The sequence below is a fragment of the Pistacia vera genome, unplaced genomic scaffold (assembly GCF_008641045.1).
Source record: "Pistacia vera cultivar Batoury unplaced genomic scaffold, PisVer_v2 Contig189, whole genome shotgun sequence".
In the NCBI taxonomy this organism is placed as follows: Eukaryota; Viridiplantae; Streptophyta; class Magnoliopsida; order Sapindales; family Anacardiaceae; genus Pistacia; species Pistacia vera.
In genome coordinates this window covers 623426-636409 of record NW_022195989.1, presented here as the reverse complement: position 1 = coordinate 636409, position 12984 = coordinate 623426, and the positions used below count along the sequence as shown (strand labels likewise).

Genomic DNA, 12984 nt, shown 5'->3' with positions numbered 1-12984 from the left:
TTTATTCAGACTATTTGGAACTTTATTGCATATTGAGTTACTTTCATGCTGGGAATAGTGCTTGCTTGGGAGGTGAGAAAATGAAGAACTAATGCTATTTTTTTTCCCTTATACTTTCTTGCTTCATACTCAAAAGGGTTCTCACAGATGTCATGGGGCGGGTTGGGTTGGATACTAAGAAATCCATGCCCATATCCACCTCTTTCATGAATACTTATATCCGCCCAATTATCAATTCTTAAAATGGGGCGGGTTTGGGTTATTTTTTTTAGAGAAAACACTGGATCGCGCCTCATTTGATCCATTTTATGTATAAAATAACTCTAACATAATATATCCATTATTATTAAATAAATTTATTAAAATGATAACTAATGATTTTAATTATTAATGTAAAATTTATATTCAAAATTTAATAAGTCCTCGAAATAAATCATAAACAAAAGAAATAAATAATTATAAAAGTTTATAAAATCGATTCTAAATAACGTAAAATCATAATTCATAAACCTGAACTACTTAATTGATAATATATTTTTTATATAAAGTTAATGTTCATACAATTATAAAGTTGAATAAGATGTTAATAATTAATTAATTATAGATTAAACAATCTAATTACGTACCTTATTTTCAATTCACATGTGAAGAATGTGACATTAAATCAATTTGAAGTAAGTCAATTGAGGAATAAGGTTGCGGTGGTTATGGGTTTATTTTTTCTTTTAAAAAAAAGGAAATAATTAACCTTTTATATATAATACTTATAATTTAGATGTTAAATATTTTATATAATTATTATTTATGGTTATATATTGGGTCAGAGTCAAAGTTAGTATTCCCATACCCGCTCCAAAATAATTTGGATCAAGATATTCAAACCCAAATCCGACCCATCCCAAATTTAATTATTAACCAAATCCAACCCATTTGGGTGGGGCTCCTTAGAGAATAGAATACTAGCGGCACATAATAAATTGTTATTCCATATTAGGATACCTAAGGGGGGATTTTGTCGTTAAGAGAAATCTTAGGGGCACATGTATAAACCAAAAAATCCCACAAAGTGACGTTGGCTAGAGACACAAAACAGGGAATTTAAAAAAAACTGAGGGTAGAATCGGAAAATAAAAACATTTAGAAGTACTTGAACTACTCAGATGTAACGGTTACTTTTTATGTCGTCTTCAACCTCAGAATCCTCTTAAAAAGTTTCACACTCAGACTCAAAAGCAAACAAGTAACAACATAACACGCAGCAAATCAAACAATGAAATACCAAGAAGAAGAAGAAGAAGAAGAAGAAAGGCTCATTACAACTACAGCTAAAGTGATCGAGTACTTAGAGCCATTGATGTCTCGAGATCTCCTGTGCAAGTTCCCCGACAACTCGGCTTTCGACTTTGACTACTCACAGAGCTCACTCTGGTCTCCTTTGGTCCCTCGTCCGTACAGACCCATGGGCCTTGACTTGGTGACTCCATTAAAGTTCTCGTATGATGATTTCGGAGGTGGGTTTGAGTTGGAGAAGAAGATGCGGAATCACAGCGCCCAGAAAATTGGTTTTGGTACCTTTTTCAAGAAGAAACTCAACATTAATGTCGATCTTTTGAAGCAGACAATGAAGAAGAAGAAGAAGAAAATGGTGAATGTTATGGCCTCTGAATTCTCTCCCGCTTCTGTTAAAGGCTCTTGTGTTCCCATCAGCTCTAAGGTAATTGAAATTAAAATTTTCTGCTTTTGGGTTGTAAATTTGGAAAGTTTCTTGCTTTCTAAAACTTGATCGATTATTTGCAGAAATGGAGTAAGATGCTGAAAGCTGCATCGAAACATTTTAAGAAGACGAAGACGAAGAAGAAGAGGGATCCTGCAGTTCATGTCAAAATTTCCAGCTGTTTAAGAGATTGAAACCATTTCTCAAATTTCTTGCAGTTAAATTGTATTTGTTTGGTGGATTTATTGTATTCTTTGTTCATTCCCTGAAAATATGGAAGAATTTTCAGAATATTTTTTGCAAAATTAAAAATTGATGACAAATCATCCTGATCTTCAAGGCTTGTTTTTGATTATGTCTTCAAGCAAGTGTCCAAATGCAGAAAAGGAAGATCCTTGATGAATTACAGTTGATCTGCCATTTTCACTCACCTCCTTTACCCTTTTTCTCACCTTATTGTCAATGTCCATTACTGATTTTATAGCGCTTGCTATTTCTTCTGCTGACACAATTTCTCCACTGGTGTCTCTATAATCCAATTTCAACTCCACAGCCAGTCCCAGATCTTTCACCATTTGGAATGCATTAATCTGTTGCTCTGCATACATAGGCCATGTTACTATTGGAACACCAAACCACAAGCTCTCCAAGATTGAATTCCACCCACAATGTGACACAAATCCTTCGACTGATTTATGAGCCAACACCGCCTTTTGCGGTGCCCATCCGCACACCATTCCCATCTCCTTTGTTCTCTCCAGGAACCCATTTGGTAGTACTTCCTGGATATCGCTTGTGTACTCACCAGGCATTGCAAGTTTACCCTTTGGTGGTGGCTTCCTCAGTGACCACAAGAACCTCACCCCACTTTGCTCCAGTCCTTCTGCGATTACTTTCACCTGTTCTTCTCCAAAGCTCCCCTGGCTTCCAAAGCACAAGAAAACAACTGATGAATCAGGTTGATCATCAAGCCATTTCATGATCTCATCGCGTCGTGTCTCATCCGACCTTGACTCACTCTCACCCTTGAGATCCATCACCGGTCCAACTGCGTAAACAGGAGGAATATCGTCATCATTCAACAAAGAATTAACAGCATGAGATTCGAGTTCCGCGAATGAATTCAAAATAATCCCTTTAGTTTCCTTGAATCTTCTTGCGTGGTTCACAAGTGTAGTGTAGCCACCATACTTGTTGAACATAAACATGGGCAAAACTCTGCCAGGAATTGGATTGGCATAACTCTTGAACACATAATCGGCCTCTAACTCTTCAAATTCTCTGCCTCCTTGATCATGTCTACCCAGGAGGCTTAACAAAAGGCCGAGACAAGCTGCAGCGGAAGGGAAGAACAGATAAGAAGGAACCCCGAGCTCATTCGCAACATCAATCATTGATGTGCAAAAGAAATCAACTACCAATCCAGCAAGAGGAGCTGATTTTGAGTTAGAAATCACATGCTTCATAATAGCCTCTTTAACGTACGGCTTCTGAGCATCCAATAGATCCGAGAGTAACTTTTCTGGGGACTTCGGAAACTCCATTAAACGGTTGTGATCATCAGAACGGGGAAGATTAATGAAGTTGATTCGAGTATCAGAGGCTGCAAGCGATTCAACATGTGCAAAAATGGCATCAGGAACAACAGCAGGCCTCATTACAAGAACAGTTACTGAGAATCGATCATCACGATCCAACAAACGCTTTGCGAACTCAATTTTGGGCACAAGGTGGCCTAATCCTGGAGCAGGAATCAACACTAGCTCTGCAATTTTCTTCATTGTTGGCTATGGAGATTATGGCGATGAAACTAAGTTCTTATTTATTTACTTGGATGTGTGTCCAATATATAAAACAAACTGGGCGCTTAGACAAAGTGAAGATTAAAACTTTGTTTTTGGAGTGGTTATAAGGTGAGAATATTGGACGGCAAAATCAACATCAGTACATGTTTATGTAAATTGAAATTGTTTTACTACATTATCATTTTACTAATTCAATTTCTACTGTTTTTGTAGGTGGTTGATAAGAGCTTGAAAGTTTATATTTTGTTAGTGATGTAACTGAATTATTTATGAAAAAATGTGTTTAAATCGTGAAATTTCAATTAATTCTTTTATAAATGCCTTTTACGGGATCACGGGTGTATTTTTAGTGTTTTCAGGCTCAAACAGATATTTGAAGGGAAAAGAATGATGTCGATGGAATTCATGCCGCGTAGGAACAAACAGTACAAGAATCGGAGTTGAAACGAGAAAGTTGTGACGCGTCGAAGATATAATGTAAAATCTGGAAATCCTTAAAGATGAGTATGCTTCGATGTTTCTGTCATAACTTGAGCTGTAAAAATTGGAATTTGACGATTCTAGTGGCGTTGGAAATTTTATTCAGAGAGCTACAAAGTTTGGGTTGATGACTTTACCAAATTCTGAAGATCACGAACGCCTTGGATAGAAAGAACGATCGCCACAACGACTGTTCTTACCGTCACGGCGATGGGTCACAGACCTGTTAGGTTAATGCATTATCCTAGTCCGAATCTGAATGGGCTAAGGCATTTAATCTTTTCCTAAGTAAGATCAAAACCCTAGGACTATAAATAAGGGTCTTTAAGTAGTTTTAAGAGAGTTTTTGAGATAGAAAGAGAAGGACGGCTACTAGTTTGGAGATCAGGATTCTTGAAGCTCTCGTTCACCGATTAGAGAAGTGTTTATATTTTTCTTTCTTGAACTCATGTTATTGAATACAATGATGGTTTTTATTATTGCAATTATGAACTAAATCCCTTTTCTAGGGCTAAAGATGTAGCCCAAATTTATGAATATATATTGACGTTATTGTTGTTGATTTCATATTGAGTAGTAATTCTAAGTTTTATTATTGTGTGTAATGCTTTCAATTCTCAAGGGCCCGAGAGTTGAATGATTTTATGGGTTGGATTGAGATCGAGAGATAAAACCTGATTTGTCTAAGGTAATAAAACCATAAATTGAGTGAACGCTAGAGATAAGTTATCGTAATTTATGAGGCTTTGGTAAATTCCATAGAACTTAATGATCTCTTAGCTTCTAAATCCAACTTAGAGATATTTTTGGTTGTTGCTTAAGGGTTAATTCGCTAATTGTTCGAGATAAAGTTAGTGGAATATTAGGGAGTTTGACCTTTAAAATAAGCTTAATTAGGTTAGCAATAATTGTCAATGCATATGATTAAATTAGTGTGAAATCTGTGCCCTAGGTTTAGTCATATTGATTTCTTTACCAAAGTATTAATAAAATTCAATTTTTAGTTTGTTATCTTGTTCATTAAATTCATTCTTAAAATTCTGTTTCATCAAATAGTAACAAAATAGACTAGTTTGGTACTTGGTAGGTAGTTCCCTTGGGATTCGATACTTGTTTACTCGAGCTTTATTACTTGTATGATTTTGTATACTTGCGAAAAGCCTGTCAGTGGTTATTGGTCATCTGGATGTTGAGGTTGACCATTAGCCTTGTGGCCGGATGGCAAGAATTTAGTGATCTGGGTGAGTTATCAAGAGGTTTTGTGTTCGAGTCCTACAAATTGTCACCTACCACATTTGTGATGACTTACCTAATCTATTAGGTTTGTAGGGTATTCACTGGATCTTGGACACTCGAACTTTAATATTCTCTAATAGAAGATAATTCCAACCATAAAAGCTTAAATATGATTAAGATACTATGATTCTTGATGGCTCATTTCTTAATATTTCATCAACCAAGCTTTCAAATGCAGCAAAAGAAGATCCAACATCCATGTTAATTTTGATTCTTATTTTATAGTTCATGTTTTAGTAGTATAGTATTAGGATTTCAATTTATATTTTAGTAGTATTAGGATTTTAATTCAGTGCTTCATTGCCTAGTTCGAAATGGATAGAAGATCGTGTTTTGGAACCAGTGAAGATAAGTGTCATTGATGGAACTATAAATGCAGTTGATGCATGGTCAATTGATGTGAAGCCACAGATAATTACCAATGGTTTCAAGCACTGCAAAATTAGGACCTCCAATGTCGATGAATTGCAAACTACAAATGAAGTGGATGAGGAGAATAAAATAGTCATTGTAGAATTGATGGATCAAATTTGACAACTTCACTATACTAATTGAATGGATATTAATGTCTTCCTCGATCATCCAAATGAGCAACAAATCGTATATGCTTTAACTAAAGAAGAAATCATTGTTGCAATTAGACAAGAATAAGAGAAAGGAAATAATCATGAGGATAATAGCACAAAAATACGAAAGGTTTTGTGCCATGAAGTTCTCAACATGCTTCAAAGGTTAAAAATATTTTGGCTTCAACAAGAAAATGTTCATACTAGTGAGTTATTATGTACTCGCAAGGTAAGAGATGTAGTAACAACTCTAAAGTATAAATAATTGTCCCAAACAATTTTAGATAAATATTTTATTTCATCTTAAACCTTTAATGTAATAAAACATATAATTTTTTTTGTAATATACAGATAATTATTGTTATATAAATGCAGCTTTCCTTAAGGCGAGAATTAGAAAAATTATAACTTATTACAATATAAAGTTTATTCTTATTTATAACTATTTCAAATTGGGAATATAATTTTTTATAACCATGTAGAGTTTATTCCTATACAAAGTATCACTATAGAGAGGTTTTATTATATACGATGCTGCATAATTTCAAATTGTACACTAATTTTATTTAGATAATGAAGATGTATCCATTCAATTATTTAGATAATGAAGATGTATCCATTCAATTTTTTACGTATCATATTCCGTTAACTTATCTTCTTCATTACATGTTTACTAACAAACCCTCAATCAGTTTTCCATATGCAGCAAATGAAGATCCACCATCCGTCACTGATAATCCGCTCTTTTCACTCTTCTCTTTCACCTTCTTCCTCACCAAATTATCACTTTCCATCACACATTTTATAGCTCTTGCTATCTCATCCCCCAACACAACTTCTTTACTATTGTTTGTATAATCCAATCTCAACTCCACAGCCAGTCCCAAATCTTTCACCATTTTGAATGCATTAATCTTCTGCTCAGTGTACAAAGGCTATGCGACAATCGGAACACCAAACCACAAGCTCTCCAAGATTGAATTCCACCCACAATGTGACACAAATCCTCCTACTGATTTATGAGCTAACACCGCCTTTTGCGGCACCCATCCACATACCATTCCCATCTCCTTTGTTCTCTCCAGGAAGCCATTTGGCAAGATTTCCTGAAGATGATCACTAGTATAATCACTCGACTCAGCAAGTTTATCCTTCGCTGCGGGCTTCCGTATAGACCACAAGGACCTTGCCCCACATTGCTCCAGTCCAAATGCAATTTCTTTCACTTGTTCTTCACCAAAACTCCCCATGCCATGCTTCCAAAGCACAAAAACAAAACCGATGAATCAGGTTGATCGTCAAGCCACTTCATTATCTCATCACCCTGTTGAGTCTCATGCCAAACTAACTTATTACTCTCACCCTTTAGATCAATCAGCGGTCCGACTGTGTAAACAGGTGGGACACAATCAAAATCATTCATCAAACACTTAACCGCATGAGATTCCAGCTCCGCATCTGAGTTCACAATAATCCCTTTAGTCTCCATGAATCTTCTTCCAAGGTTCACAGCTTCAGTAGTGTACCTACCATCTTTAGTAGACATAGATATAGGCAAAACTCTTCTCGGTAATGGGTTGAAATAAGTAGTGAACACAAGTTCATCATCAAACTCTTCAAGTTCTTTGCTGTTTCTGATCATTTCTACCCGGAAGGCTTAAAATAAGGCCAAGAAAAGCTGTACCACAAGTGAAGAACAGATAAGAAGGAACACCAAGTTCATTTCCCATGTCGATCATTGATGTACGAAACAATTTTTAAGTCTTCCATTGCAATAAACCAAAAAACTATTTAAATGTAACGTATATATAATAATTTATTGGATAGATTTACACGTGACATATACCCCTCTCCCACCCAATTTTTTTTTTCTTTTCATTGATGATATAATTGAATTAAGTAGATAAGAAAGAAAGTTTCAAAAAATATATGATATCATATCACAAATTGTAAGGGAGGGCCGTGGGGGCTCCCTCACAGAGGGAAAGAAGGAAGTGGGTGGGGTGAATGCTTCGCTGCTGCAATCTCCTTTCAAACACCATTATCACCATTAAAAGTCAACTCAACAATTGATTAAAAATCTCCAATTGGTTTAATGTCATTGGAGTGAAATGTAAGAAGATTCGTGATAACTATTTTTTTGGTGGTCTGAGTAGTTTGAGTATATTATTGAAGAGATCTTAGTTTAAATCTCTTCTTCTCAGTTGTTAATAGTTTCAAGACCTGAGATATAAGTTGAGATACGCGTAGACGTAGAAAAAAAAATTCATGATGAACTTTTAGAAAATAATATATTAGTTTATAAGAAGATTCATGAACAAACTTTCAACATGAAGTTAACTCTTAAAGAAATTGGAACAAAGGCATTACACATCATGCAAAAAAGATCAAATAGAGACCAAAGACTACTCTTCTTCCATGGCTTTTTTTTTGATATATTATCAATCAAGCCTCCAAATGCAGCATATGAAGATCCACCATCCATCATTGCTAATCTACTCTTTTCACTCTTCTCTTTGACCCTCTTCCTCACCTCATTATCGCTTTCCATTACACATTTTACAGCTCTTGCTCTCTCATCTGCAACCCTTAATGATCCTATAATCCAATTTCAAATCCACAGCCAGTCCCAAATCTTTCACCAGTTGGAATGCATTAAGCTGTTACTCAGCATACATAGGCCATGTTACAACTGGGACACCAAACCATAAGCTTTCCAAGATTGAATTCCACCCACAATGTGACACAAATGCTCCCACTGATTTATGTGCCAACATCGCCTTTTGTGGTGCCCATCCACACACCAAACCAATCTTTTTTGTTCTTTCGAAGAACCCATTTGGCAGGATTTCCAGGAGATCATCACTCTTGTAATCACTAGGTTTTTCAATTTTATCCTTTGGTGGTGGCTTTCGTAATGACCATAAGAACCTTAGCCCACTTTGCTCCAATCCAACCACAATTTCTTGCACTTGCTCTTCTCCAAAGCTCCCTTGGCTTCCAAAGCACAAGAAAACAATTGATGAATCAGGTTGATCATCAAGCCATTTCATGATCTCATCTGAGTCTAACTTATCACTCTCACCCTTGAGATGAATCACCAGTCCAACTGTGTAAACAGGAGGCACATTAACAAAATCATTCATCAAACTCTTCACCACATGAGACTACAGCTCCTCAATGTGTTGACAATAATCCCTTTGGTCTCCTTGAGTCTTCTTCCATGGTTCATAAATGTCGTGTAGCCACCATACTTGTTTAACAAAACTTCAGGCAGACCACTGCTTGGAACTAGATTAACATAACTAGGAATCACAATCTCACCATCAAACTCTTCAAATTCTCTACCAATCTCAACATGTCGAGTTGGAAGGTATATTAAGAGACCAAGAAAAGCTGCACTACAAGTGAAGAACAAATAAGAAGGAACACCAAGTTCATTTGCCACATCTATCATCAATGTACAAAAGAAATCTATCACTAACCCAGCAAGTGGAGCTGAGTTAGAGTTTGAAAGAACATGCTTGACAATGACTTCTTTAACACAGGCTTTATGATAATCTACGACCTCAGTTATAAACTTTTCAACAGATTTACAGGAGGAGGAAGATTGATGAGCCTTATTGGAGTATTAGATTCTGCAAAAGATTCGGTATATGCAGCTACAAGAGAGGTGATAGTAGGAGAATGCATGAGAAGAATAGTGACTGAGAAACGATCATCATGATCTAACAAGCGTTTTGCAAACTCAACTAGGGGAACCAGGTGGCCTGAAACTGGGGGAGGAATGAACACTGTTGGCGTGAGTTGTATATTAAAGGAATTAGAGTAGTTATAGGAAGTTGGATGGAAAGAAATTATCTCCTTCATATGGTTAACGTAGTTATAGGAGAAAAATCTGTATAGAAAATATATCCTAATATGTACTTATAAAACAAAATTGTAATAGGAATAAAAATATAATTGATTGAAAACTTTTTGACAACAATAATACTATGCGTATTTACTAGTGTACTAACAGCATATTGACCTTTATAAATATAAAGCATAGTATAGGTACCCTAAACATAATATTAATACCATATATAATTTTAATAAAGATTAATAAGATGGTTAATAAGATCTGTAAATACGTATAGCATTACTCTTTTGACAAACACAAGCTCAGCTTTCTTCATTTTGTTGGTGGTGGTTGAGACAAGAAAAGATGGGTATGTATATATTGGCTTTCTTGGGTTTATTCTAGATGAGTAAATGCAGAAGAAAGTATTTTATAAAGTCATGTTACACATTATTACACTAAATTTTTTTGTCTAGTAATCATTATTTATTTAAGTTTTTTAAATACCGTTCTCTGACTATTTCTTGGAATTCGGAGTTGATAATTAAATTCTGACAGGAAAACCGTGATGAACTGGAGTTGGTAATTAAGTTCTGACAGCAAAACGTGACAAACTGGAGGAAGAAAACTTTATTGGATGGCTAAAACTTGCACAAAAATAAACTTTTCACCCCTTTTTATAGTAAAAGATAATACTCCCTCCTTTTTTTTTTTTTTTTTTAATTATCGTTTTAAGAGTTTTTAAAATTTTCAAAATTAAAGTCGTTCTGTCTTTGTCTTTTCTTCACCTTCATCATGCCTTCTCCACTTTTTATCATGCCCTCTCTCTTTCCATTTCATCTTGTCATTTCTCTACTTTTTGCCTCTGTCTCTCTTTAATCTTTTATCTTATCTCATCTCTTCCCCTCTTCTCCTCTCTTCCTTAATTTCCATTGCCACTTCTTCTTTCTCTAATTTATCTCTGCTTCCATCTTTTCTCTCTTTTTCTTGTCTTCCTTCACTATGTTCCTCTCTCCACTTATTTGAAGCACCCTGTCGTCTTCAATCTCCACCTTCACTTCCTCTTTCTTGAGCCCTGGAAGATCAGCCTTGAACTCGTGAGTTTTTGGGGTTTCCTTCCAGTCCACACGGGTGTTAACAAAAGCTGAAGTTTCTTAAGGGAGTTGAGAGGAGAGTGACGATACAGATGATGGGAAAGGGAAGTCCTTGAATGAGTTACAGACGGCGCAGAAAGAGAGGATGTCTATGCGTGTGGCGAGGCGTTTAGCGATGGCGTTGAGGAGAAGTGCAGGGAGAGTGGACTAGTCTGGTTGAGTGGTGTCCATGGGAGAAAAATGAGAAAATGGGCGTTTGTGGCAATTGCGTAGTAGATTTGAGTTTAGAAATTTGTGATGTTTTTTTTCTTATCAAAATCATTGTCAAAATCAATTTGTGATGCTGTTGCATTATTGTGTTCCGCAAATTGAGGTTCTGTAAATACATTAGGCTGTAAACGTAGTGGAGATTATGAGTCGTAAAGTTTCGAATGAAGAATTAGAACAAATGAGGATATGAGTGCCTTTATCATGTAAGTGGCTTTTTTGTCATCAACTTCATTCGTAGTTTCTAATGTTGGAAGAACATTTAAATCAATTTCCCCAAGTACACCTCTACTATTACATTGTTCGGCCATGGTGACTGACGGAACAGAATCAAAGAGAACAGAAACGAGTGAGGGACGAAAAAATTAAAGAGCTGGAGCAGCGGAAAAGAAAAGAAACAGATGAAGTTGGTGGGAGAAACAAATGCAATAAGACAAAAATGTTAAAAATGTTATTTAAATAAGCGAGAAAGTTTCCCACTTTCAAAGTTTCTCCTACTTGCAAAATCAGGGAAAAAAGTTGGTGGGAGAGAGAAATTTTTTTTTTATTAAAACCTGTGCCTACACCTAAAACGTCAATTAAAAAAAAAACAGAGGGAGTAGCTCTAAACATAAACTAATTCTACTTTTTTTTTTTTTAATTCTAACTCAAAAATCAAAATAACATACCTTTTAAAAAGGAATATTAAAAATAATAATAATATTAGTTATACCATTTTCTCTCGTGATCTTTAATATGACAATTCATTATTTGTTAGTTTGTAAATATATAAAGGGGATGAAACTTATCTTATGAACTAACTAATGATGAATTATTACATCAAAAGTTGTAAGATGCATGTTCGCCGTGTCAAGAAGTTTCTTCGTCGTGGCAAGCGTCTTCTCGAAATTCATTCTTCAATTGTGCCACGACAATAGCCTTTCCTCACCGCAACGAAGCACTTTTTGGAATCTTTCAAGAGTTTGTCTTCAACCTTTGCTGTGGCAAATTCCCCTTTGTCGAGACGGAATTCCTTCCAGTTTGTTCTCCACGACACGCTTTTTCTTCTGCCATGACGAGTTCTCTTTTGGCGATAAATTCAACTGTTGAAGTGAATGCAAAAACGTCGTTGTTTTGGAGGATTAGTAAAACGTCACTATTTGCACCAGTTCTTTGAGTTGGATCTTGACCGCTGATTCAACACCAATCCAACGGTTGGAATTCCTACTTCAAGTCTACAATATAAAAGTGCAACAAATTTTAGAAAACCCATTAGTCCTCTTTCAAAGCATTCCCCTTTGTTTTGTGTTCATTGTTAGGGTTTGCAATTTTGATATGAAATTGAGTGTAACTTGTGTGATTCTTGAGTGATTTGTGTTAATCATTCGGAGAAGAGTGGGATAGCTCTTGTTCTAGGGATTCCGTGGTTTAGAGTCTCCCTAGAGTCAGGTTACGGGTTGTATTTCAGGACTGTGAGAGGAGGATCTTGAGCGTGTTCTTGAATAGGGCTATAAATTGTTGATTCAATATTAATAGTAATGCAGCGAGCTCCCCATTTCTAAAGCTCAACGTAGACGTAGCTTGTTTGAATCTAGAGCAAGTGAACCACGGTAATTCTGGTGTGTGTGTGTGACTATTTTGATTGTTGTGTGTGTTTGTTCTATGCGTTTTTTCAGATTATAGCATAACATCAACTTCTTCCATTCCAACGCTGCAGCTCGTTGTTTCTTTAACATTGGCCAGGTTTAAACTCAACAAATAGGTTCAAACTTTAACAGTATTTACATAATCTTATTGAATCTGTTATTGTTCACATAATTTGTTTTAAATTTTCCTATGAATTTAAAAGACTGTTAGAAAAAAAAATTATGTGCAATAGATGAATATACAATCAATCAACAAAAACGAATTTATATCACGTACATTGATGTCATGTACCTTT

General features: G+C 35.6%; 4 protein-coding genes across 4 annotated transcripts; 1 reads left to right on the top strand and 3 right to left on the bottom strand.

The window, feature by feature from the left end:
* The first annotated feature begins 1197 nt into the window (after positions 1-1197).
* LOC116127069 lies at positions 1198-2042 on the top strand. The gene is made up of 2 exons (XM_031412732.1): positions 1198-1714; positions 1798-2042. Exons 1-2 carry the CDS (start codon positions 1271-1273, stop codon positions 1906-1908), a joined length of 555 nt encoding a protein of 184 aa, XP_031268592.1. The 5' UTR covers positions 1198-1270; the 3' UTR covers positions 1909-2042.
* A 7-nt stretch (positions 2043-2049) lies between these two features.
* Positions 2050-3495, bottom strand: LOC116127124 (anthocyanidin 3-O-glucosyltransferase 2-like). Its single transcript, XM_031412791.1, has one exon. It carries the CDS (start codon positions 3493-3495, stop codon positions 2050-2052), a length of 1446 nt encoding a protein of 481 aa, XP_031268651.1.
* Positions 3496-6523: 3028 nt separating this feature from the next.
* On the bottom strand, positions 6524-7503 carry LOC116127122 (UDP-glycosyltransferase 71K1-like). The gene is made up of 3 exons (XM_031412790.1): positions 7207-7503; positions 6920-7117; positions 6524-6796 (listed from the first exon to the last, which is right to left on the bottom strand). Exons 1-3 carry the CDS (start codon positions 7501-7503, stop codon positions 6524-6526), a joined length of 768 nt encoding a protein of 255 aa, XP_031268650.1.
* A 669-nt stretch (positions 7504-8172) lies between these two features.
* LOC116127121 (anthocyanidin 3-O-glucosyltransferase 2-like) lies at positions 8173-9318 on the bottom strand. Its single transcript, XM_031412789.1, is given in 3 exon segments — positions 8173-8448; positions 8450-8970; positions 9033-9318. Coding segments are annotated over 3 exon segments (1083 nt in total).
* Positions 9319-12984: the final 3666 nt, after the last annotated feature.